General features: G+C 47.2%; 1 protein-coding gene across 6 annotated transcripts in view; it reads left to right on the top strand.

The window, feature by feature from the left end:
- The first annotated feature begins 6,737 nt into the window (after positions 1–6,737).
- Positions 6,738–27,116, top strand: part of ZNF541 (zinc finger protein 541) — a 53,554-nt gene continuing 33,175 nt past the window's right edge. For 4 of the 6 annotated variants that reach the window (XM_033223835.1, XM_033223833.1, XM_033223834.1 and 1 more), the window contains exons 1-3: positions 6,853–6,930; positions 7,980–8,127; positions 23,845–24,252. In XM_033223835.1, coding sequence (XP_033079726.1) covers positions 23,943–24,252 — 310 coding nt within the window. In that variant the 5' untranslated portion in view covers positions 6,853–6,930; positions 7,980–8,127; positions 23,845–23,942. Of the gene's footprint in view, positions 6,802–6,852; positions 6,931–7,093; positions 8,128–23,844; positions 24,253–27,116 lie in introns of those variants that run through there. The other 2 variants (XM_033223832.1, XM_033223831.1) reach the window with 2 other exon arrangements.

Genomic DNA, 27,116 nt, shown 5'->3' with positions numbered 1-27,116 from the left:
GCTCCGCCTCCTGTGTTCACGCCATTCTCCTGCCTCAGCCTCCCGCATAGCTGGGACTACAGACGCATGCCACCACGCCCGGGTAATTTTTTGTATTTTTAGTAGAGACGGGATTTCACTGTGTTTGCCAAGATGGTCTCAATCTCCTGACCTCGTGATCCGCCTATCTTGGCCTCCCAAAGTGCTGGGATTACAGGTATAAGCCACCACACCCAGACTTTTTTTGTTGTTGTTGTTCCAGGATTATTCAATCCAGAATCCAGGGTCCCATCTGTTTCTTTATTTTATTTTCTTTTTCTTTTTTTTTTTTTTTTGTTCCAGGATTATTCAATCCAGAATCCAGGATCCCATCTGTTTCTTTTCTTTTCTTTTCTTTCTTTTTTTTTTTTTTTGCTATTACAAACATTGTTGCTTATTCTTCTGTAACATCTCTTGGTGCACATGATCAAGAATTTCTCTAGAGTCAACCCCTGGGTTTGCCAGTGTGGCTGTACCAATTTTACCCATTAATAGTCCTGTATGAGTTCCTCTTCTTCAGCAAACAGAAAAGAAATTTTTTTTTTAATTCACCAAAGTGGTAGGTGTGCCGCGGTATCTTTGGTTTTAATTTGCATTCTCTTGTTTTTGTGGTTAGTCCTCATTTCACGTTTCCTCTTGTATATTCTTTTTTTTTTTATTAGGTTGTCACCTTCATTTGTAGTCCTTTAAAATAAATTGTAAGTGCTTTTTTTTTTTCTTTTTTTTTGAGACAGTCTCGCTCTGTTGCCCAGCCTGGAGTGCAATGGTACGATCTTGGCTCACTGAAGACTCAACCTCCGAGGCTCAAGCAATTCTCCTGTCTCAACCTCCTGCGTAGCTGGGATTACAGGGGTGCACCAGCACACCTGGCTAATTTTTGTATTTTTAGTGGAGATGGGGTTTCACCATGTTGGCCAGGCTGGTCTCAAACTCCCAACCTCAGGTGATCCACCTGCCTTGGCCTCCCAAAGTGCTGGGATTACAAGTGTGCTTGACCAATGCTAATTTTTTGTTTATGTGTTGCATTTATCTTCTTTGTCCATGAAGTGTTCAATGTCTATCAATGACAGAAGATGTTCATTTATTTCAGAAGCTTAAGCCCTGTTTTTTAACTAAGTTCTCATCTGTGCAGTGGCTAGGATCCTTATTTCCTCCATCAAGAAGAGAGATTACATGGCTGAAACAAGGTTTCTTTTTTAATGTGTGCTAAATAGATGAAAAAAAAAAAAGAAAAAGAAAAGGAGGCCAGGCACGGTGGCTCACACCTGTAATCCTAGCACTTTGGGAAGCCAAGGCAGGTGGATCACGAGGTCAGGAGATAGAGACCATCCTGGCTAACATGGTGAAACCCCATCTCTACTAAAAATACATAAAATTACCCAGGCGTGGTGGCATGAGCCTGTAATCCCAGGTACTCAGGAGGCTGAGGCAGGAGAATCACTTGAACCTGGGAGGCAGAGGTTGCATTGAGCCAAGATGGTGCCACTGCACTCCAGCCTGGGCTACAGAGCGAGACTCCGTCTCAAAAGAAAAAAGAAAAAAAAGAAAAAAAGAAAGAAAAGAAAAAAACATACAAAAAAACCCCACAAAACAACAAAAAAGTGTGCTAATTAAAGGAAGAATCTCTCTGAAATTGTTTCTAGGTGTTTAATTTCTGCCTTAGCATGACCTGTAAGACCCTATACCATCTGCCCCTATTTTCTTCACTCACGTGTCACGTGGTTCTAGCCACACTGGTCTCTCTTGTTTGTTGTTTTTTTTTTTTTTTTTTTTTTTTTTTTTTTTTTGAGACAGTCTCACTCTGTTACCAAGGATGGAGTGCAGTGGTGTGATCTCAGCTCACTGCAACCTCTTCTTCCCTGGTTCAAGAGATTCTTGTGCCTCAGCCTCCCGAGTAGGTGGGACTACAGGTGTGCACCACCACGCCCAGATAATTTTTTGTATTTTTAGTAGAGATGGGGTTTCACCATGTTGATCAGGCTGGTCTCGAACTCCTGGGCTCAAGTGGTCCGCCCACCTGGGCCCCCCAAATTGCTGGGATTACAAGCATAAACCACCATGCCTGTCCTCTCTGCTGTCTTTCAAAAGGGCTCCACATCTTCCTGCCTCAGTGCCTTTGCACTTGCTATTCCCTCTCTTCTTCCCCCAGATATTTTCATAGGCCCCTTCCTTACTTCCTTCAGATCTCTGCTCAAAGCAATCTCACAAGAGAAGCCTTTACTGACCTGTATAAAACAATACCCTCGGCCGGGCGCGGTGGCTCAAGCCTGTAATCCCAGCACTTTGGGAGGCCGAGACGGGCGGATCACGAGGTCAGGAGATCGAGACCATCCTGGCTAACACCGTGAAACCCCGTCTCCACTAAAAAAATACAAAAAAATCTAGCCGGGCGAGGTGGCAGGCGCCTGTAGTCCCAGCTACTCGGGAGGCTGAGGCAGGAGAATGGCGTAAACCCGGGAGGCGGAGCTTGCAGTGAGCTGAGATCCGGCCACTGCACTCCAGCCTGGGCGACAGAGCGAGACTCCGTCTCAAAAAAAAAAAAAAAAAAAAAAAACCTCTGACTCTATCCTCTTTCCTTTGTTTTTCTTCAAGGTACAACATACTGCATTATAAATGTATTTGCAGCCAGGCACGGTGGCTCACTCCTGTAATCCCTGTTGGGAGGCCGAGGCAGGAAGAGTGCTTGAGCCCAAGAGTTCAAAACCAGCCTGGCCGGCCGGGCGCGGTGGCTCAAGCCTGTAATCCCAGCACTTTGGGAGGCCGAGACGGGCAGATCACGAGGTCAGGAGATCGAGACCATCCTGGCTAACACGGTGAAACCCCGTCTCTACTAAAAAATACAAAAAACTAGCCGGGCGTGGTGGCGGGCATCTGTAGTCCCAGCTACTGGGGAGGCTGAGGCGGGAGAATGGCGTAAACCCGGGAGGCGGAGCTTGCAGTGAGCTGAGATCCGGCCACTGCACTCCAGCCCGGGCGACAGAGCGAGACTCCGTCTCAAAAAAAAAAAAAAAGCAAAACCAGCCTGGCCAACATGGCAAAACCCTGTCTCTACTAAAAGTACAAAAATTTAGCTGGGTGTGGTTATGTGTGCCTATTGTACCAGCTACTCAGGAGGCTGAGGTGGGATAATAGCTTGGGCCCAGGAAGTCGAGGATGCAGTGAACTATGATTACAACAATGCACTTCAGCCTAGGCGACATAGCGAGATTGTTTATCAAAAAAATACAAAAAAGGTAAATGCATTTGCTTGTCTCCCTGCGGAGGTATGCTGTCCAGTACCAAAGCCACTAGCTACAAGTGACCATGGGGCCCTGGAAATGTGGCTGGTCTGAATTGAGATGTCCCGTGAATGTAAAATGCTGTATGTGTGGTTTTTTTTTTTTTTGAGACGGAGTCTTGCTCTGTCGCCCGGGCTGGAGTGCAGTGGCCAGATCTCAGCTCACTGCAAGCTCCACCTCCCGGGTTCACGCCATTCTCCTGCCTCAGCCTCCCAAGTAGCTGGGACTACCGGCGCCCGCCACGTCGCTCGGCTAGTTTTTTGTATTTTTAGTAGAGACAGGGTTTCATTGTGTTGGCCAGGATGGTCTCGATCTCCTGACCTCGTGATCCGCCCGTCTCGGCCTCCCAAAGTGCTGGGATTACAGGCTTGAGCCACCGCGCCCGGCCATATGTGTGGGGTTTTAAAGACAGCCCCAAAAGTGTAAAGTATCTCTTAGTTTTTATACTGATAACATGTAGAAATATTTGGGATTAAATATTACCAAATTAATTTCACCTGCTTTTATTTGATTTTATTATTTAATTTTATTTATTTGATATTATTATTTGATTTTTAGGTTTGGGTGTGTTGCCCAGGCTGGTCTTGACCTCCTGAACTCAAGCAATCCTCCTGCCTCAGCCTCTCAAAGTGTTGAGATTACAGGTGTGAACCACCACGCCCATCCCGACCCATTTTTTTTTTTTTTTAAGAGAGTAGGTCCCACTGTGTTGCCCAGGCTGGTGCAGTGGCTCTGCACAGGCAAGGCAATAGCTCACGGCAGTCTCCAAGTCTTGGGTTCAAGTGATCCTCCTGCCTCAGCCTCACAAGTAGCTGGGCTACAAGTGCCAGCCGCCACACCTGCGTTCTTTACATTTTGTTCCTTTTTTTAAACATGGCTACTAGAAAATGTAAAATTACGTATGTGGCTGGTGCCTGAAGTTTGCATTTTATTACTACTGAACAGCACTGCTCTAAAACATAAGCTCCAAGAGGAGAGGGATGTCTGTTTGACCCAAACACTGTATCTGAGCACCTAGAACAGAGACCCAATAAAAACTTGCTAAATGAAGGAATCCTAAAGCAAGATGCCAGGCCCTCTTCTTTGCTCTGTTTCCTCCCCAGTAGTCAATTAAAAAAAAAAAAAAAAAACTTTGAGGTATAATTTACGTAAAAGTCACTCACTTAAGTGTATACTCAATGATTTTTAGAAATTTACTGAGTTGTGCAACCATCACCATAACCCTTTTTTTTTCCCCACCAGAGTCTCACTCTGTCCCCCAGGCTGGGGTGCAATAGCCCAATCATACAGCTCACTGCAGCCTTGGACTCCCAGGCTCAAGCGATCCTCCTGCCTCAGCCCCCGCAAGTAGCTGGCACTACAGACACAGGCCACCATCTCCAGTTGATTTTTTTTTTTTTTTGAGACGGAATCTCGCTCTGTCCCCCTGGCTGGTGTGCAGTGGCGCGATCTTGGCTCACTGCAAGCTCTGCCTCCCGGGTTCACGCCATTCTCCTGCCTCAGCCTCCCGAGTAGCTGGGACTACAGGCGCCCGCCACCTCGCCCGGCTAGTTTCTAGTTTTTTGTATTTTTAGTAGAGACGAGGTTTCACCATGGTCTCGATCTCCTGACCTTGTCATCCGCCCACCTCGGCCTCCCAAAGTGCTGGGATTACAGGCGTGAGCCACTGCGCCCGGCCGATTTTTTTTTTTTTTTTTTTGAGACGGAGTCTCGCTCTGTCACCCAGGCTGGAGTGCAGTGGCCGGATCTCAGCTCACTGCAAGCTCCGCCTCCCGGGTTTACGCCATTCTCCTGCCTCAGCCTCCGGAGTAGCTGGGACTACAGGCGCCCGCCACCTCGCCCGGCTAGTTTTTTGTATTTTTTTTAAGTAGAGACGGGTTTCACTGTGTTAGCCAGGATGGTCTCGATCTCCTGACCTCGTGATCCACCCGTCTCGGCCTCCCAAAGTGCTGGGATTACAGGCTTGAGCCACCGCGCCCGGCCGATTTTTTTTTTTTTAAGAGACGGAGTTTCACTAGGTTGCCCAGGTTGGTCTCAAACTCCTAGGCTCAAGGGATCCTCCTACCTTGGCCTCCCAAAGAGTTGGGATTACAGGCGTGAGCCACCACACCTGGCCCATAGGCCAGTTTTAGAATATTTCCATCACCCAGATAAGATCCGCCATGCCCCTTTCCACCCCAGGTAACCATCAATCTGCTCTCATTCTCCACAGATCTTCAGCACTCCGTTTCTAAGGAATGAATTATCTGCCTCAGTTGTAGGACAGTTCAAGCTACTTGGTCAGGCCCGGCACGGCGGCTCACGCCTGTAATCCCACCACTTTGGGAGGCAGAAGCAGGCGGATCACCTGAACACCTGAGGTCAGGAATTCAAGACCAGCCTGGCTAACATGGTGAAACCCTGTCTCCACTAAAAATACAAAAAAATTAGCCGGGCGTCGGGGTGCGTGCCTGTAATCCCAGCTACTTGGGACGCTGAGGCAGGAGAATCGCTTTAACCCGGGAGGCGGAGATTGCAGTGAGCTGAGATGGCACCACTAAACTCCAGCCTGGGCGACAGAATAAGCCTCTCTCTCAAAAAAAGAAAAAAGAAAAAAGAAAAAAGAAGCTCCCTGGCCAGTAGGCACCAGGGCCCACCGCCCTTCCCAACACAGCTCAGCCCAGAGCAGGCACCCCAGATGGTTCAGCCTTTCCACCAAAGAAGGGAGGAACAGGCCGGGCGCAGTGGCTCTCATCTATAATCCCAATGCTTTGGGAGACTTAGGCGGGAGGATCGCTTGAGCCCAAGGGAACCAGACCAGCCTGGGCAACATGGCGAGACCTTATCTCTAAAAAATGTAAAAATTAGCAGGGTGTGGCTGCGCCCGCCTGTGGTTCCTGCTACTCAAGAGACTGAGGCAGGAGGATCTCGTGAGACCAGGAAGGGGAGGGTGCGGAAGCCGTAATCGCAGCCTGGGGGACTGGGAGAGACCCTGTCTCTGAAAAAATTAATTAAAAAAAAAAAGGGAGGAGCAGCTCGCCCCACATCTCCCCCACCCGCCAGGCAGAGGAGACCCCCAGACACTCCCGCGCTCGCGACAGGGTCCCGGGAAACAGACTATACGTCCTCCCCAGCACCAGGACGCTGCTCAGAGAGGTCCCTCCGGACTGGGGGCCGCCACCCAGCGGCCGCCACCGCGTTCTAACACCGCCCACCAGGAACAATGGCTGGAGCAGAGGCTCCCGGGACTCTCGGCCTCCGGGTGCGGATCCTGGGGGACTGGCCCCTCCCCCCTCGCCCCTCCCAGGTTCCCTCTTCTCACTCTCCGCCCTCAACCGCCCTCCTCCCAAAATGGCGACCAACCGCCTCCTTTCCCGCCCGCGGCAAGCCCCGCCCCTCGGAGGAGCAGCCGAGAGCGCGCGGCCAGGAGGCACGCGCCGGGAGCCCGGGCGGTGCGCGGCGGGCGCGAGGCCGCTCTGGGAGGCGTGAGGTGGCCCGCGGTCACGTACGCGCGCCCGCGCCGCGTGTGAGCGAGGAGATCCGGGGGTGGGCCGGCCTGCGCGTGCGCTCCGGGCGGCGCGGGGAAGGCGGGAGGCCGCTGGGAGCCCCGCGAGGCACCAGGCGCGAGGCCCGGCGCGCGAGCCCCCGGGGGCGGGTAAAACCCGGTTGCTGCTGCCCCTGCCCCTCCCTTTCCTCCGTATCCCCCATTCTTATTCTTTCCTCCTTTTTCAGTCCCTCCCCCTTTTTCCAATCTCATTCGTTTCTTTATTTCTTTTTTTAGGGGGCCCCCTCTGCCTTTCGAGGGGCGCAGCAGGAGCGGCGGGCGCCCCTCACCCCGCGTCACGCACGCACCTTCTGCACCCCAACAGCTCCAGGCCCCGCTGCACGCCACAGGCCCTTCCCCCTTGGAGAAGACCCTCCTCAGGAGCCCCTGGCCCGCTGCACCCCCTTTTCTTTCCCACTCCGTCCCCCCGGTCCTCAACTGCCCCCTCGCAGCCCCCGAGCTCGCGCCGCGGGCCCTACCCGACCTCCGCACCTTCTGCATCTCGGCCTTGCATTCGCTAGCCCCTTCCAGGCCACTTGTGCTCAAAACCCCCCTTCCTCCTCCATAGTCCCACTTTGGGGCACACAGATTTGTCCCGTTTTAGGATCTTCCAGCAAAACTCCAAATCTCTCCTCCCTTCCTTGACGTGCCCCTCCCCCTCCTTTAAGAAACTTCCTGTAGCGCCAAAAAAAGAAAAAAAATTAATCCAGTTTTTTTTTTTTTTAAAACCATTCAGGATCACTTTCCAGCAAAATTTTTTTCTTCACACCTAGACTGCCCCTTTTTGGAATATCTTTTCCCTTAGAACAAAGCAACTCATTCCTTCCAGTTTCTCTTTCGTCTAATGTTTATATTTCCAGTCCTCCTCCCTTAACCCCAGCTGTCCAGCAGATATCCTCCTTTTATCACCAGTTCTGCCCTAATTAAGCTTCTCCCAGTAAAATTCTCTAGGTCTCTTCCCGGGGGGAAAAATAAGGAAAGAAGGAATAATTATTTCCTCTTATCAAAAAAACCTTTCCTCCCCACTCACATCTCCCCTGTTGATACTGCTTTCTGCCTTCTTCCAAAAATTGTTACTCTTCTCCAATTTCACATCTGTGTTCTTGTTTCTTTGCGACCCAAGTCCTGACTGCTTCTTCCTTCCCGCCACCTGCTTTCAGGGCAAAAGAAATTGAGAGTGTCCTGCATTTACCACTCAGCATTCCAGGAGGACATATCCAATGGTCTGCTTGTCACCTGAACCCTCTCCCTGTGGTGCCTAAACGGGGGTCCTCCTGTTCCCTGGAGATTCATTCACTTGCTCTTCTGGTGAGTTGCCTTCCTTTGCACATCTGCTTTGTTGGATAGATGTCTTTCTTTTTCAAGAGGGTTTCTAAGCAATCCCAAAGTCGGTACTAATGGTGAGATCATAGAAGTTACTGCTTTGGAGAAGTCAAATAGGGAAAAGGGCTGTTTATTGTGCATGTTGACCAGTTAGGAGGAGTGCAGACAGATTGATGTATGTTTCTTTATTGACATTTGTTGCAAAAAACATTTTTCCTTCCCTAGCTCAGGGTAGCAACTCCGATACTTACAGGTAAGGCACAGGTAAAGGGAAGAAGTAAGGATTGTTGTGAACCAAAGATTGTATGTCCCATCCAAGTGATGCCAGCCAGTGGAAATGCCAGGCCAGTGTTGCCAGAACTTTTGATTTCTTTGAGAAAAGGCCAGAAAACTATCCTTAGATGAAACCTTCTGATTTTTGTTTGTTTGTTTTTTTTGAGACGGAGTCTCGCTCTGTCACCCAGGCTGGATTACAGTGGTTGATCTCAGCTCACTGCAACCTCCACCTCCTGGGTTCAAGCAATTCTCTGCCTCAGCCTCCCTAGTAGCTGGGATTACAGGCACCTGCCACCAGGCCCAGCTAATTTTTTAAATATTTTTAGTAGAGACAGGGTTTCACCATGTTGGCCAGGATGGTCTTGAATTCCCGACCTTGTGATCCACCCACCTCAGCCTCCCAAAGTGCTGGGATTACAGACATGAGCCACTGCACCCGGCTGAAACCTTCTGATTTTTAAATGCTAGTAACACATTTGGTAATTTAAGAATCAAATAAGACAGTGTAGGCGGGGCACAGTGGCTCATGCCTATAATCCCAGCACTTTGGGAGGTGGAAGCAGGCAGATCACCTGAGGTCAGGAGTTTGAAAGCAGCCTGGTCAACATGGTTAAACCCTGTCTCTACTAAAAATACAAAATATTAGTTGGGCGTGGTGGCAGGTGCCTGTAGTCCCAGCTACTGGGAAGGCTGAAGCATGAGAATTGCTTGAACCTGGGAGACGGAGCTTGCAACGAGCGGAGATCGTGCCACTGCACTCCAACCTGGGTGACAGAGCGAGACTCCATCTCAAAAAAAAAAAAAAAAAAAGGCAGCATAGGGAACTTATAACATATGCCTGCCGGCCACTACTTTGGAATTTTCAGTTTCGGTTTACTTTCTGTTAGATGCACGTCTGCTTGGGCATATGTGTACATGCAGGACTTTTACTTATTGGAACAGCAGTTCTCAAACTTTTGCTTTTTTTTTTTTGAGATGGAGTCTCGCTCTGTCTCCCAGGCTGGAGTGCAGTGGTGCAATCTCAGCTCACCACAACCTTTGCCTTTCGGGTTCAAGCAGTTCTCCTGTCTTAGCCTCCCAAGTAGCTGAGACTACAGACGCGTGCTACCACGCCTGGCTAATTTAAAACTTTTGCTCTTAAGACCCCTTTGCACGTAAAAATTATTGAAGGCTGTAGAGAATTTTTGTTTATGTAAACTTTATCTAGTTGCATTTGCTGTGTTAGAAGTTTAAACTAATAAACTTTCAAAATATTTAATTCATTTTAGAAGGGCAATAATAAACCCATTATATATAAACAAAATAACAAAATGAGCTTTTTTTTTTTTTTTTTTTTTTTTTTTTTTTTTGAGACGGAGTCTGGCTCTGTCACCCAGGCTGGAGTGCAGTGGCCGGATCTCAGCTCACTGCAAGCTCCGCCTCCCGGGTTTACGCCATTCTCCTGCCTCAGCCTCCCAAGTAGCTGGGACTACAGGCGCCCGCCTCGTCGCCCGGCTAGTTTTTTGTATTCTTTAGTAGAGACGGGGTTTCACCGTATTAGCCAGGGTGGTCTCGATCTCCTGACCTTGTGATCCGCCCGTCTCGGCCTCCCAAGTGCTGGGATTACAGGCTTGAGCCACCACGCCCGGCCTGCTTTTTTTTTTTTTTAAAGACAGAGTCTTGCTCTATCGCGCAAGCTGGAGTGCAGTGGCATTATCTCAGCTCACTGCAAACTCTACCTCCCAAGTTCAAGCGATTCTCATGCCTCAGCCTCCTGAGTACCTGGGATTACAGGTGGCTACCACCATGCCCGGCTAATTTTTGTATTTTTAGTAGAGATGGGGTTTCACCATGTTGGCAAGACTGGTCTCAAACTCCTGGCCTCCAGTGATCTGCCTGCCTTGGCCTCCCAAAGTGCTGGGATTACAGGCATGAACCACCACCCCCAGCCAAAATGGACTTCCGTCGCCCAGGCTGAAGTGCAGTGCATGATCTAGGCTTGCTGCAAGCTCCGCCTCCCAGGTTCATGCCATTCTCCTGCCTCAGCCTCCCAAGTAGCTGGGACTACAGGTGCCCAACTCCATGCCTGGCTAATTTTTTGTATTTTTAGTAGAGGCAGGATTTCACATTGTTAGCCAGGATGGTCTCAATCTCCTGACCTCATGATCCACCTGCCTTGGCCTCCCAAAGTGCTGGGATTACAGGTGTGAGCCACTGCACCTCGCCCAAAATGGACTTTTTAAATTAAAAAACTGTTTCAGAAAAATTTAGACGAGTGGCATTGAGTTATATTTTCACAGTCATCTGGATTCTCCTCTCTACCTCTTCATTCAGTCTCTTGAGATACCACATGTCTTGTAGCCTCTGGAAAGCTTCACTGAGAGTGAAAAAGGCAGATAATGTCTGAATGTAATTATGAAAATAGTTTTGATATGGCAGACTCCCCAAAAGATTCTTGAGGACCCCAAAGGGTCCCCCCATTCACCTAACCATGAAAATTGCTCTTCTAGGTTTTAGGGTTTGTTTGCATATTCTGCTAGGATCAATATGGGGAGAAACTTTGATGTGTCTTTTCCTACTTCAGTTAACTGTGTATGGATTTTCCTTTGAAAGTATCCTTCTGATTTTTCTTTTTTTTTTTTTTGAGATGGAGTCTCACTATGTCACCCAGACTGGAGTGCAGTGGCATGATCTCAGCTCACTGCAACCTCCTCCTCCTGGATTTAAGGAATTCTCCTGCCTCAGCCTCCCAAGTAACTGGGATTACAGGCGCACCATCACGCCCAGCTATTTTTTGTATTTTTAATAGAGACGAGGCTTCACCATGTTGACCAGGCTAGTCTTGAACTGAATTGCCCGCCTTGGCCTCCCAAAGTGCTGGGATTAGAGGCATGAGCCACCGTACCCGGCCAGAGAAAACAACTTTACCTTCTGGTTAAGATTAGATATTGGTTACATGACTGTAGGAGGGAGTCTTTGTGCTTTGCTTTTGCTTTGCTCTTTTCTTTTCTCCTTTCTTTTCTTGAGACAGGGTTTTGCTCTTTGCCCAGGCTGGAGTGCTGTGATGTGATCATGGCTCACTGGAGCCTCGACCTCCCAACATCAAGCAATCCTGCTTCAGCCTCCCGAGTAGCTGGGACCACAGGTGTGCACCACCACATCTGGCTAGTTTTTAATTTTTTTGTAGTGATGGTGGGGGAGTCTCACTTTGTTGCCTGGGCTGGTCTTGAACTCCTGGACTCAAGCAATCCTCCTACCTAGGCCTCAGAAAGTGCTGGGATTACAGCTGAGAACTGTCTTGTCCAGCTGAAAGTCTTTATTGATTGTTCTACTTAAGAATGTAGGCACGGAGTGTGAAGCAGGAGTCCCAGTCTCAAGTGTGTAATAATAGCATAGTAGAGTAGCCAAGGGTAAGGGTTTCAAAATTAGACTACCCAGGGTTGAATCCTAATTCTGGTTTGGGGCAAGTTACTCAACTTCTCTGGACTATTTACCTCATTGGTGAAATAGGGTTAATGGTATAGTATAAGCCTCAAAGAAGTATTGTGGGAATTAAATATGATGATATATAAGTGATTACAGGAATACCTGGCATGTCATAAAGCCTCAATAAATGTTCACTGTTATTATTCAATAATGAATATTATAAGGGCCAAGCAGGAAGATAAGTAAGGGCTGGGAAAACTGGAGACTGTAAGCCCTTTCTAGAGATGCCATTCGTCCCTCAAGTCTACCTTGTTGTTAACTGTGAAGGAATGTCAAATCTAATCGTTTTCAAGAGAAACCAGAAATCCATATAGGAAGGTGAAATCTCCCCATTTAAAAAAAATGGTGACTACTCCAATTTGTGGAAACATGTATAGGCCAAACAAAATGGGTCTATAGTTTACAATAATATTTGGAGTGGAGGCCGGGCGCAGTGGCTCACGCCTGTAATCCCAGCACTTTGGGAGGCTGAGGTGGGTAGATCATGAGGTCAGGAATTTGAGACCAGCCTGGCCAACATAGTGCAACCCTGTCTCTACTAAAAATACAAAAATTGGCTGAGTGTGGTGGTGTGCGCCTGTAGTCTCAGCTACTCGGAAGGCTGAGGCAGGAGAATCACGTTAACCCGGGAGGCGGAGGTTGCAGTGAGTCAAGGCCATGCCGTTGCACTCCAGCCTGAGTGACAGAAACAGACTCCGACTCAGAGAAAAAAAAAAAAATGGAGTGGGAAAATAAGGAAGGAAATTGCAGGCCGGGTGCAGTGGCTCTAGCCTGTAATACCAGCACTTTGGGAGGCCAAGGAGGGTGGATTGCTTGAAGGCAGGAGTTCGAGGCCAGCCTGGCCAACATGGCGAGACCCTGTCTCTATTAAAAATACAAAAATTAGCCAGGTGTGGTGGTGCATGCCTGCAAGCCCAGCTACTCAGGTGGCTGAGATGGGAGAATCGCTTGAATCTGGGAGGTGAAGGTTCAGTGAGCCAAGATCACGCCACTGTACTCCAGCCTGTATGAAGAGTGAGACCCTGTCTCAAAAAATAAAATAAAATAAGAACACATAAGATAAAATAAAGGAAATTGCATAGCTAGGGTGAAAGCTGCAAGTCTCTCTTCTCAACTCCCAAGCGCCTGCTGTTACTCAGACTTGATGACCCTCTCCTTGGTAGCATGGATGCAGAGAGAGAAGGTAGAAGGTGGTGCTTGGGAGGTGGGGGAAATGTTGGCAGAACAGTGGTTGGAGCTTTTCAAAGAGGAAAAGAGGTGGCACAATGGTATTCTGTCACTCATGAATGAAAAGGATGCTGAGAGCCTTCGGTGATCAAAGTTCTGTGCTAGGCAAGATACTGTGAGAAGTTTAGACATCTAATGCCGAGTCCCAGCCATCCTAGAGCTCAGAGTCTGGGAAAAATAGAACTTTAAAGATGATTAACTTCTTAGATAATTTAGAATAAATGTTAAGTGGATTGTTACACAAGTGCTTGTCAGGGTTTAGAGGAGGGAGAAATTCATCTCAGACTTTGTTATGTTGGGAGTGTTCTCTATAGTGGAGGTGACATGTAAGCCTGAGTTTGGAGGGTTTCATTTGGAGGGTCATAAACTCAGATGCCTCCAGAGGCCTGGCAGGGCACAGAAATCAGTGAGCTGAGAGACTGTGGGGGAACAGGGAGTGGTGGGGGCTGTGGCAAAGTGGAGCATTGCATGTCCTGTCTAAAGGTGGCTGCAGCTTCTCAGCTCAACCAATTGTTGCCTTGCAGGAATGTGGACTCAGCATTGACAGATCTTCTGATTTTTTCTTTCAGATTTTTAAGTAGAAGTTAGAAAGCCTAACTTGAATGAGAAATCTCTAGATTTGCAGCATCTGATGTGGTAGCCATCAGCTGCTTGTACCTGTTTAAATTTAACTGGCCAGGCACGGTGGCTGATGCCTGTAATCCCAGCACTTTGGGAAGCCGAGGAAGGCTGATCATTTGAGGTAAGGAGTTCGAGACCAGCTTGGCCAACATGGTGAAACCCCATCTCTATTAAAAATACAAAAGTTAGCTGGGCATGGTGGCAGGCGCCTGTAATCCCCAGCTACTTGGGAGGCTGAGGCAGGAGAATCACTTGAGCCCGGGAGGTGGAGTTTGCAGTGAGCTGAGATTGCACCACTACACTCCAGCCTGGGTGACAGAGTGAGACTTCATCTCTAAATAAATAAATAAATTTAACTAAAATAAAATAAAGAGTTTAGTTCCTCGGGGTGTTAGCTGCATTTCTGTGCTCACCTGCTGCACGTGGCTAAAGACTGCAGTATTAGGCAGTGCAGGCTAACACTGCATTTCTGTGCTCACCTGCTGCACGTGGCTAGAGACTGCAGTATTGGGCAGTGCAGGCTGAGTAACACAGGAAGTGCTTTTGGATAGTGATGCTCTAGTGCTCTCTCCATCTATTTTTCTGTTTTTTGTTTTATTTTATTTACTTATTTATTTTTGAGATGGAGTCTGGCTTTGTCACCAGGCTGGAGTGCAGTGGCATGATCTCGACTCACTGCAACCTCCGCCTCCCGGGTTCAAGCAGTTCTCCTGCTTCAGCCTCCTGAGTAGCTGGGACTACAGGCAAGCGCCACCACGCCCAGCTAATTTTTGTAGTTTTGATAGAGACAGGATTTCATTATATTGGTCAGGCTGGTCTTGAACTCCTGACCTTGGGTAATCTGCCCGCCTTGGCCTCCCAAACTGGTGGGATTACAGGTGTGAGCCACCGTACCGGGCTCCATCTATTTGTTAACTGAATAACTAATTGAAACATATTTAAATATATTGCAGACTAAATGAAATATATTTGTAAATCAGATGGGCATTCAGATTGATCCCTCCCCTCCAAACAACACCACAGTAAATATTATTTATCTATTGTGGATTTACTTCTACAGTCTAGAATCTTGTGGTAGGTTACTTTCCCAAAGGGTCATAGCATTTCATAGGAGAATCCTTTGATTCCCCCCACCCCTACCAGTCATGGAATAATGGCCTTTTTTTTGAGATGAAGTCTCACTCTGTCACCCAGGCTGGAATGCAGTGGCACAATCTTGGCTCCCGGGTCCAAGAGATTCTTGGGCCTCAGCCTCCTGAGTAGCTGGGGTTACAGACACTCGCCACCATGCCCGGCTAATTTTTGTTATTTTTAGTAGAGACGAGGTTTCACCATGTTGGCCAGTCTGGTCTCGAACTCCTGACCTCAAGTGATCTGCCCATCTCAGCTTCCCAAAGTGCTGGGATCACAGACGTGAGCCACTGCACCGGGCTGATAGCATTTCTTTAAAAGAAAAAAAATTAAAAATTGCTTCGGATCCCCAATGTTGACTTAAATTGTTTTAAAACTATTAAGGCATCAATGATGATAGAACAAGGCATAAGTTCCTAACGCATACATCTCCTGTGCAGCTATAAAGCCAAAATCAATTTGTAAATTAAATACAAACAAATCTACCAAACCAATGTAATTTGAATTACAAACATTAATTTAATGAGAGGGATACCATTTCCTGAAACTTAACTGCCCTTTGAAACAATTACTTTGCTGACTGCCACCCTGGGCCCTTTTGGGTTTAGCAGGCCCTGTGAGGTCTCAATTCTCCCATCCCTTGTCTCAATTTGAACTGCAGCAAAACCTCCGTTTGTACTGTGATGCCAGCTGGCCTCTAGTAGAGCCCAAAGGCCTTATTATGAGCTAAATCCCCCTCCATCCTCTTCTTGTTAGCCTGAAGCAATTAAAGTAATCCTTTTTGGCATGAGTGCAATCATAAACACACCCAGGCATTGAAACCACACGGTAGTACTCAGTTACAAGGGAGTCCTCTAATGATCCAGATGTACTGGGTTTTTCTTTTTTTAATTTTTTATTTCCATAGATTTTGGGAGAATAGGTGGTATTCAGTTATATGAGTAAGTTCTTTAGTCATGATTTGTAAGATTTTGGTGCACCCATCACCCAAGCAGTATACACTTAACCCAATTTATAGTCTTTTGTCCCTCACCCTCTCCCACCCTTTCCCCCCTGAGTCCCTGAAGTCCATTGTATCATTTTTATGTCGTTAATCCTCACAGCTTAGCTCTCATTTATAAAGTGAGAACATACGATGTTTGATTTTCCATTCCTGAGTTCCTTCACTTAGAAGAATAATAGTCTCCAGTTCAATCCAGGTTGCGAATGCCATTATTTCGTTCCTTTTTATGGCTGAGTAGTATTCCGTCATATATATATATTTCTTTTTTTTTTTTTGAGGTGGAGTCTTGCTCTGTTGCCCGGGCTGGAGTGCAGTGGCTGGATCTCAGCTCACTGCAAGCTCCGCCTCCCGGGTTCCCGCCATTCTCCTGCCTCAGCCTCCCGAGTAGCTGGGACTACAGGCGTCCGCCACCTCGCCCGGCTAGTTTTTTGCATTTTTAGTAGAGATGGGGTTTCACCGTGTTAGCCAGGATGGTCTCGATCTCCTGACCTCGTGATCCGCCCGTCTCGGCCTCCCAAAGTGCTGGGATTACAGGCTTGAGCCACCGCGCCCGGCCCTCTATATATTTCTTTATCCACTCCTTGATTGATGGTGGGCATTTGAGCTGGTTCCATATTTTTGCAGTTGCAAATTGTGCTGCTCTAAACGTGTGTGCAAGTATCTTTTTCGTATAATGACTTCTTTTTCTCTGGGTAGATACTCAGGAGTGGGATTGCTAGATCAAATGGTAGTTCCACTTTGAGTTCTTGAAGGAGTCTCCACACTGTTTTCCATAGTGGCTGTACTAGTTTACATTCCCACCGGCAGTGTAGAAAGGTTTCCTGTTCACCGCATCCATGCCAACTTCTGTTATTTTTTGATTTTTTGATTATGGCCATTCTTGCAGGAGTAAGGTGGTATCAACCACTGTGGTTTTGATTTGCATTTCCCTGATCATTACAGATGTTGAGCATTTAAATGAAAACACAAAGTGATAAAATTCTTGGAAAGAGTATTTGGGTCCTTGGGAATGTCTGCCGGGTTGCAGGAGACCGTAAACTCTGCCTCGCAAGGACTAGCAGGGAGTTTTGTACCTAGAAGGTGCTAAAACTCTCGTTGATTTGTTGACAGACTAAAAGGAAGCTCAGTATCGGCAGAGGGGATTTTGCTTTACTGTCTGGGGAAGGATATAAATATCAGCGCATTGCTTTTGGATTTTTGGCTTGCCTGTCTGAGGTAGTAACCCGACCAATTTGTTCTATGGACTATGGGAGTATATTGGAAAGCAGGTGATACGGCCTTGGGGAGTCCAGAGACATTCTTCCCCTGACCCAGCACCTTATGTGTTTTGTAGTTTAATAGGAGCAGTGCAGTAAACAGTTTAGTTTATAGGGAATCAGTACTGTGTAATGGGCAAGACCATTAGTGCTAATGTCAAAATATCTGGGTTTAATTAAGATCTGGCTGTGCCAGGCGCGGTGGCCCAAGCCTGTAATCCCAGCACTTTGGGAGGCCGAGACGGGCGGATCACGAGGTCAAGAGATCGAGACCATCCTGGCGAACACGGTGAAACCCCGTCTCTACTAAAAAAATACAAAAAACTAGCCGGGCGAGGTGGCGGGCGCCTGTAGTCCCAGCTACTCGGGAGGCTGAGGCAGGAGAATGGCGTAAACCCGGGAGGCGGAGCTTGCAGTGAGCTAAAAAAAAAAAAAAAAAAGATCTGGCTGTTAGGTTTTGACTTAGGACAAATTAATCTATCTTTCCTTATTTGTAAAAGGGAAGTAACACTACAACCTAGGTTTTTGTGAGAAGTAAAGTTAATGCATATAAAGCACTTGGTATGATACCCAACGTGGAGAAAGTGCTTAATAAATACGATTTTTAGGCCAGGCGCGGTGGTTCATGGCCTGTAATCCCAGCACTTTGGTCTTGAGCAACTGACCTCAAGTTATCCGCCCTCCTGGACCTTTCAAAGTGCAGGGGTTACAGGCTTGAGCCACTGCGCCCGGCCTGTTTTTGTTTTTTTTTAGAGACACAGTCTTACTCTGTTGCCCAGGCCGGAGTGCAGTGGCATGATCTTGGCTCACTGCAGCCTCCACCTCCCGAGTTCAAGCGATTCTCCTGCCTCAGCCTCCCATGTAGCTGAGATTGCAGGTGCCTGCCACCACAGCCAGCTAATTTTTATTTATTTATTTATTTTTTGAGATGGAGTCTCGCTCTGTCTCCCAGGCTGGAGTGCAGTGGCCGGATCTCAGCTCACTGCAAGCTCTGTCTTCCGGGTTTACGGCATTCTCCTGCCTCAGCCTCCCGAGTAGCTGGGACTACAGGTGCCCGCCACCTCGCCCGTCTAGTTTTTTGTATTTTTTAGTAGAGATGGGGTTTCACTGTGTTAGCCAGGATAGTCTCGATCTCCTGACCTCATGATCCGCCCATCTCGGCCTCCCAAAGTGCTGGGATTACAAGCTTGAGCCACCGCGCCTGGCCGCTAATTTTTATATTTTTAGTAGGGACGGGGGTTCGCCTTGTTGGCCAGGCTAGTCTTGAACTCCTGACCTCAGGTGATCCACCCGCCTCGGCCTCCCAAAGTGCTGGGATTACAGGCATGAGCCACCGTGCCCAGCGTTTTATGCAATATTGCATATTGCAATCTGGTCACTCTGGGAATGGGATCTTTCCTTTCTTCCCTGTCCTCAGGCTCGGTTGTTGCTGCTTATTGTGGGTTGTAACTGTTTGTTTAGTGGCTTTTCTAAGCTATTTTTGTAAAGACTGTGTTCTTTGTGGGGTGTGGTCAGTAGACTGTTCTGTTAGTTTAGTGGTCAGCTAGTGACTTAGCAGAGATCGCCTTAAACTCCTGGAGCAAAAAAAAAAACAAAACAGAAAACAAAACCAAAAAGCTTCCAGTACTTGCAGCACGGCACTCCTTCCACACTCAGGCAGGCGGTTAACAACCCTACCTTCGCCTTCACTCTGCCTGCACAGAGTGAAGGTCAGCTAGAGGTGAGAGTTTGGAAGCCTTCTCTGGTCCTTTCCAAACATGTTCCCACCCTGAGATGACACCTTCTAAATTCCCAAGAATATGTGGAAGCTCTTTTTTTATTCGTTTGGGTTTTAAAATTTTTTTTTTAATTAATTAATTATTTTGAGACAGGGTCTCGCTGTGTTGCCCAGACTTGAGTGCAGTGGTGCAATCATAGCTCATTGCAGCCTCCAACTCTCAGGCTCAAGCGATTCACCCTCCTCAGCCTCCCAAGTAACTGAAACCACAAGCATGTGCCACCATGCCCGGCTAATGAAAATTTTTTTTTTCGTAGAGACAGGGTCTGACTTTGTTATCCAGGTTGGTGTCAAACTCCTGGGCCAAAGTGCTGGGATTACAGGTGTAAGCCACCACACCCAGCCAGAGCTCAGCCTCTGTGTTGTATAGTTTTGTGGGTTTTGACTATGGTATAATGTCAGATATGCGCCATTAGATTATCATGCAAAAATAGTTTCACTCCTCACCCGCCAAACCACACAACTGCCGATCTTTTTATTGTCTCTATAGTTTTCCTTTTTCCAGAATGTGGTATAGTTGGAGTCTCACAGTATGTAGTCTTGTCTTTTTTTTCAGTATGTCATGTTTTCATACTGGCTTCCTTCACTTAGCAATGTGCATTTAAGGTTCCTCCATGTCATTTTGTGGCTTGATAGCTTATTGCTTTCTATTGCTGAAGAACATTCCATTGTCTGGATGTTCCATAGTTTGTTGATCCATTCACCTATTGAGGGATGTCTTGATTGCTTCCAGTTTAGGGCAGTTATGAACAAAGCTGCTCTAAACATGTGTATGCAGGTTTTTGTGTGGACTGAAGTTTTCAGCTCAGTTGGTTGGATGCCTAGGAGTATAGCTGCTGGATTGCATGATAAGATTTTATACATATATATATATTACAATCATCAAATAGATGCAGAAAAAATACTATATTTAGCTTTATAAGAAACTGCCAATATGGATTTTTTTTTTTTTTTTTTTTTTTTTTTTTTTTGAGACAGAATTTTGCCCTTGTCTCCTAGGCTGGAGTGCAGTGGCACAATCTTGGCTCATTGCAACCTCCGCCACCCAGGTTCAAGTGATTCTCCTGCCTCAGCCTCCCAAGTAGCTGGGACTACAGGCACCTGACACCATGCCCAGCTAATTTTTGAGTTTTTAGTAGAGATGGGGTTTTGCCATGTTGGCCATGCTGGTCTCAAACTCTTGATGTCAGGTGATTCACCTGCCTCTGCCTCCCAAAATACTGGGAAAACAGGCATGAACCACTGCACCTGGTTTACTTTTCAAAGCCTTTATTTCTAGCTTCCCAGCTTTTCCTCCCTGGCTTTTAGCATGTCAGTTGTTTGCCCCAGTCAATATCTTTTGTGCCAGGCTGTAGCGTCTAGTTCATTTGACTTTAATGTTTGTAACAAACGCCCTACACGTAGCCACACTGCACCCCAGAGAGTTCCAAGTTAGGCACAAAAAAGGCAAGATCTTTGCATTAGGCTTTCAGGGAGCCACTGACAGGTCAGACAGACAGATAACCACTGTTCAAGTGATTCCTGTGCCTCAACCTCCTGACCTCTGGTGATCTGCCCACCTCGGCCTCCCAAAGTGCTGGGATTACAGGCATGAGCCACTGTGCCTGACCCAGTCTTTTATTTCTCACAGGTCTATTCAGAAATTCTGTTTCGGCCGGGCGCGGTGGCTCAAGCCTGTAATCCCAGCACTTTGGGAGGCCGAGACGGGCGGATCACGAGGTCAGGAGATCGAGACCATCCTGGCTAACACGGTGAAACCCCGTCTCTACTAAAAAATACAAAAAAATTAGCCGGGCGAGGTGGCGGGCGCCTGTAGTCCCAGCTACTCGGGAGGCTGAGGCAGGAGAATGGCGTGAACCCGGGAGGCGGAGCTTGCAGTGAGCTGAGATCCGGCCACTGCACTCCAGCCTGGGCGGCAGAGCCAGACTCCGTCTCAAAAAAAAAAAAAAAAAAAAAAAGAAATTCTGTTTCTTGGCCGGGCGTGATGGCTCACGCCTATAATCCCAGCACTTTGGGAGGCTGAGGCAGGTGGATCACAGTGTCAGGAGTTCAAGATCAGCCTGGCCAAGATGGTGAAACCCATCTCTACTAAAAATACAAAACAGAATTAGCTGGTCGTGGTGGTGGGTGCCTGTAATCCCAGCTACTCGGGAGGCTGAGGCAGAGAATTGCTTAAACCCAGGAGGCGGAGGATGCAGCAAGCCGAGATTGTGGCACTGCACTCCAGCCTGGGCAACAGAGCGAAACTCCATCTCAAAAAAAAAAAGAAAGAAATTCTGTTTCTTCTTGAGTCAGTTTTGGTAATTTGTATATTTCTAGCAATTTGCCCATTTTAATCTGTTATCTAATTTGTTGTATCTAATTTAAATAACTAAGTTAATGTATCTAAGTTATCTAATTTTTTAATTGTCTGATACAGTTGTTTATAGTATTCTTTTTTTTTTTTTTTTTTTTTTTTTTTTTTTTTTTTTTTGAGGCGGAGTCTCGCTCTGTCGCCCGGACTGGAGTGCAGTGGCCAGATCTCAGCTCACTGCAAGCTCCGCCTCCTGGGTTTCCGCCATTCTCCTGCCTCAGCCTCCCAAGTAGCTGGGACTACAGGCGTCCGCCACCTCGCCCGGCTAGTTTTTTTTTGTATTTTTAGTAGAGACGGGGTTTCACCGTATTAGCCAGGATGGTCTCGATCTCCTGACCTCGTGATCCGCCCGTCTCGGCCTCCCAAAGTGCTGGGATTACAGGCTTGAGCCACCGCGCCCGGCCTGTTTATAGTATTCTTTTATAATCGTTTTTGTTTTTGCTAAGGTCATTAGTGATGTGTTTCCTCTTTAATTCCTAAGTACAGTACTATGAGTCTTTTCTCTCTTTTCCCTGCAGTATTTTAAAGTAAACTCTGCTCCCCCAGCCCCTGCCACCCATTTTGGGGGGAATAAATTCTACTAGTTTAGATGTTCACGTGGTTTATTTTTCTTCTCTTGGTGGTTATACTTAGATTCTTTTAGTGTGCAAACTTAAAAGTATGACGTTATCATCATCTCTCTCTTTTTTTTTTTTTTCCCAAATGACTCAAAACTTTTAGTCATTTTTTGGACCAGCATCTATAAGGTAGATTCTTAGGCCTTGTGTGTAAAAGTCTATAGGCTCCCAGGCTGAAGTGATGGTCCTGCTTCAGCCTTCTGAATAGTTGGGACTACAGATAGATGCCCCCACGCCCGGCTATTATTTTAATTTTTTATAGAAGCCAGTCTTGCTGTGTTGACCAGGCTGCTCTCAAACTCTTGGCCTCAAGCAGTCGTCCCTCCTCTGCCTCCCAAAGTGTTGGGGTTACAGGTGTGAACCCTGGCACCCAGCCTCCTGCCTCCCTCTCTCATGCCTGTATGTTGAGCTCAGTGCTGGCTGACTTGTCCTTAGTCCATTGATGATATTCTTATTCTTATCTTCGAGGCTTGTTTCTGTTGAGAAGTTTGCCATCAGGGTAATTATCATTCTTTTGTAGACTCATAGAATGCTCGGCTTTGTCATCTCTCACTGTGCTATTTTTTTCTAGTTCTTGGGGGTGCTTTTCTAGGCTTGCGTGAAGCTTTTCTTTTCATTTATTTAGTTTTCCTGTGGATGGTTCAGCTCTTCCAGGGTGCCAGGCCTCCGTTTCCTGGGAACTCAAGGCCCTGTTTCCTTCTCCCACATGTCTGTTATCATGCCAGGTCCCAGCCTCCAGGGCAGCATTCAATAATACAGAATATGAGCCATATATAATCTAAATTTCCTAGAAGCCACATTAAAAAGATAAGCAGATGAAGTTAACTTTAATAACATGTTGCATTTAGCCCATTATATAGAAAATATTATCATTGCAGGCTGGGCGCAGTGGCTCACACCTGTAATCCCACTACTTTTGGAGGCCAAGTCACGTGGATCACCTGAGGTCAGGAGTTTGAGACCAGCCTGGGAAACACGGTGAAACCCCATCTCTACTAAAAATACAAAAATTATCTGGGTGTGATGGCGTGTGCCTGTAGTCCCAGCTACTCAGGATGCTAAGGCAGGAGAATCACTTGAACCTGGGAGGCGGAGGTTGCAGTGAGCCGAGATCCTGCCACTGCACTCCAGCCTGGGCGACAGAATGAGACTCCATCTCAAAAAAAGAAGAAAAAATATTATCATTTCACATTTAATCTATATAGAAACTTATTAAATTGATATTTTTTTGGTACTAAGTTTTCCAAATCCAGGTTATATTTTACACTCACAGCCTGTCTCAATTCGGGCCAATCACATTTCAAGTGCTTCACAGGGCCATGTGTGTTGGTTCACGCCTGTAGTCTCAGCACTTTGGAAGGCCAAGGTGGGAGGATCGCATGAGCCCAGGAGTTCAAGACCAGCCTGGGCACCATAGTGAGACCCCGTATCTTAAAAAAATATATTATCCATTTTTAATTTGATATCAGTAAAAAATGAAAAGAAAAATCAAGTACTTCAGAGCCACATGGAGCTAGTGGCCACCATATTAGACAAATGGCTCTAGGCCCTGTATCTGATTCTGATTTTCCCCTGGGGCCTACATGAGCTTACACTTCCAGCATTGAATTTTCTTGTTGCTGCTGGCACTTGGGATTTTTCCTGTCTTTTGACCGAGGCTATGTGTTAAAAAATTATCTTTTGTTACACATGTAAATGTTTATAGCTGGAGGAAGAGGTCAGTTCAGTCCACCATGTTGCTGGAAGTACTTTTACTTATTCCTCACAACAACCTTATGAAGGAGGTACTCTTACACCCAGTTTACAGATGAGACACCTGGGGCTCGTGGAGCTTAAGTGACTTGCCCAAAGCCACATGACTGTTACGGGGCAGAGAACAGACCAAGATCGAGGTCTGCTTGAATTGCAAGTCCGTGCTCTGCCCATAATGCTGTTTTGCCACCTAATAACCTTCATTCTTCCTGCTTCATTTTCAGGAATTAGTTGCCATCAAGGGCTCTCTCCTCCCTGTCTCCTTACATGGTTCTGCTTATCCGGAGAGTAGCTCTTGGCCAAGACCTGGCAGTGGGGAGCCATGGACCAGTACAGCCTTGGAGACAAGGGTGCCCTCCCATCAGAAATGCACCTCCCTTCATTTTCAGAGAGCCAAGGGCTCAACTGCAGTGACACCCTCAACCGGGATCTGGGTCCCAATACGCGAGACCTGCTCTATGCTGGCCTGAGTGGTTTGGACCCGGACCCCAACCTCCCAACAACGCCTGACATGTCCAGCGAGGTGCTGGAGGACAACTTAGACACCCTGTCCCTGTACTCAGGAAAGGACAGTGATTCTGTGAAGCTGCTGGAGGAGTATGCAGATTCGGAGTCTCAGGCATCCTTACAAGGTGAGGCTGTCACCTGGGTAGAAAGGCCCTGCAGGATGTTCGACAGTTTCTGTGGCCAGCTAGGGACTGATTCTGCATGGATTGGTTAAGAAAATTTTTCCCTCCTACAGGTGACTTAGGGAACAGTCACCTTTTTTCCTACTTGGGAATTGTTCCCCAATTCTTTTTTTGTTTGTTTTAGGCAGAGTATAGTGGTACAATCTCGGCTCACTGCAACTTCTGGCTTCCGGGTTCAAGTGATTCTCCTGCCTCAGCCTCCCAAGTAGCTAGGATTACAGGCGCCCACCACCATGCCCGGCTAATTTTTATATTTTTAGTAGAGATGGGGTTTCATCATATTGGCCAGGCTGGTCACGAACTCCTGACCTCCACTGATCCTCCCACCTCGGCCTCCCAAAGTGGTGTGATTACAGGCATGAGCCACCACCACTCTCGGCCCCCAATTCTTAGTAAAGGAAACAGAACACTCATTCTAGGGAATAATGTTCAGAAACTTAGGTGTTTGGGGATATCCTTATCTTTTGTGTAGTGTGTGGGCAGATGTTAGTATTTACTAAAGACTTTCCTTCCCATTACCACACCCTAGAGGCTGATTTCACATTTCCAGAATGAACTGGGGTCCTGTCCCTTCTGATCTTTAGTTGTCAGACCTTCTTAGACCCCAGTGTCTTTATCCATAAAGCAGATGGACAGTAACATCCTCTCTGCCTCCCCCCAGAGTGAAACGAAAGAAGGAACTATTGTAAACACACTTCATAGACCTTAAAGCACTGGAGAGATATTCATTGTTGGATTTTTTTTGTTTGTTTGTTTGTTTGGTTTTTTTTTTTTGAGACGGAGTCTCTCTCTCTCACCCAGACTGGAGTGCAGTGGCACAATCTCGGCTCACTGCAACTCCTGCCTCCTAGGTTCAAGTGATTCTCCTGCCTCAGCCTCCTGAGTAGCTGGGATTACAAGTGTGTGCCACCATGCCCAGCTAACTTTTGTATTTTTAGTAGAGAAGGGGTTTTACTATGTTTCCCAGTCTGGTCTCGAACTCCTGAGCTCAAGAAATCTGCCCACCTTGGCCTCCCAAAGTGCTTGGGACTACAGGTGTGAGCCACCATGCCTGACCTCACTTGTAAATTTTTAAACACATAGGTGAAGTCAGACATACATAGTCTTGCAGAGATAATATTAAGTATGTAATTTCATTTAAGTTGTAAGAGTTGGTGTATTTGCTTTCACACTGAAGGTAGACCTTCATACTGAGGGTCACTGAAATAGCTATTCCATTGGACTGTTAGACCATATTCTTGCTGTTTGGACTGTTAAAGTGTTTCTGTGAACAACTTTGTACATTTTGGATTAGTTCTTTGAATATTTTCCTCAAAGTCACTTTACCCAGACGGAGCATTAAATAATTTTTTTTTTTTTTTTGAGACGAAGTGTCGCTTTGTCGCCCAGGCTGGAGTGCAGTGGCCGGATCTCAGCTCACTGCAAGCTCCGCCTCCCGGGTTTACGCCATTCTGCCTCAGCCTCCTGAGTAGCTGGGACCACAGACGCCCGCCACCTTGCCCGGCTAGTTTTTTGTATTTTTTTTTTAGTAGAGACGGGGTTTCACTGTGTTAGCCAGGATGGTCTCGATCTCCTGACCTCGTGATCCGCCCGTCTAGGCCTCCCAAAGTGCTGTGATTACAGGCTTGAGCCACCGCGCCCGGCCGCATTAAATAATTTTATAGCCCTGGCCAGACATGGTGGCTCATGGCTATAATCCTAGCACTTTGGGAGGCTGAGGCGGGCAGATCGCACCACTGCACTCCAGCCTGGCAAAAGAGCAAGACCCCGTCTCAAAAAAAAAAAAAAAAAAAAAGCCAGGCGCAGTGGCTCATGTCTGTAATCCCAGCACTTTGGGAGGCCGAGGTAGGCGGATCACGAGGTCAGGAGATTGAGACCATCCTGGCTAATACCGTGAAACCCCATCTCTACTAAAAATACAAAAAATTAGCCGGGCGTGGTGGCGGGCGCCTGTAGTCCCAGCTACTTGGGAGGCTGAGGCAGGAGAATGGCGTGAACCCAGGAGGCAGAGCTTGCAGTGAGCCGAGATCGCGCCACTGCACTCCAGCCTGGGCGACAGAGCAAGACTCCGTCTCAAAAAAAAAAAAAGAATTAACCTGGCATGGTGGTGGGCGCCTGTAATCCCAGCCACTCAGGAGGCTGAGGCAGGAGAATTGCTTGAATCTGGGAGGTGGAGGTTACAGTGAGCTGAGCCACTGTACTCCGGGCTGGGCAACAGAATGAGACTCTGTCTCAGCAAATCAATAAATGTTAAAAAACTGTAGAGCCCTTATAACACTGTTTTCTAAGAAGATGAAGTGACTTCCCAGGCTAGTGCCTCTGTTTGCCTGTTTTTCAGTGTCCTAGCCAATTTTTAAAAAATTTATTTTATTTAATTAATTAATTAGTTAATTAATTAACTAATTAATTTTTTGAGACGGAGTCTTGCTCTGTCACCAGGTTAGAGTGCAGTGGCGCAATCTTGGCTCACTGCAACCTATGCCTCCCGGGTTCAAGCAATTCTCCTGCCTCAGCCTCCCAAGTAGCTGTGATTACAGGCGCCTGCCACTGTGCCTGGCTAATTTTTGTATTTTTAGTAGACATGGGGTTTCACCATCTTGGCCAGACTGGTCTCGAACTCCTGACCTCATGATCCACCCTCCTCGGCCTCCCAAAGTGCTGAGATTACAGGCATAAGCCACCATGCCCAGCCTCCTTGCCAATTTTTAGAAACGTTTTATTTTCTAGTTTAATAGTTGCTTTAATAGGCATTTTAAAGTGACTGAATAGGGCTAAGGACTTTCGCCTGAGGGAGCCAGGTTTTTCCT

Source organism: Trachypithecus francoisi, unplaced genomic scaffold (genome assembly GCF_009764315.1).
Source record: "Trachypithecus francoisi isolate TF-2019V2 unplaced genomic scaffold, Tfra_2.0 Lachesis_group12, whole genome shotgun sequence".
In the NCBI taxonomy this organism is placed as follows: Eukaryota; Metazoa; Chordata; class Mammalia; order Primates; family Cercopithecidae; genus Trachypithecus; species Trachypithecus francoisi.
Note: the sequence above shows the minus strand (reverse complement) of the source record. Positions and strands in the feature narration are given on the sequence as shown.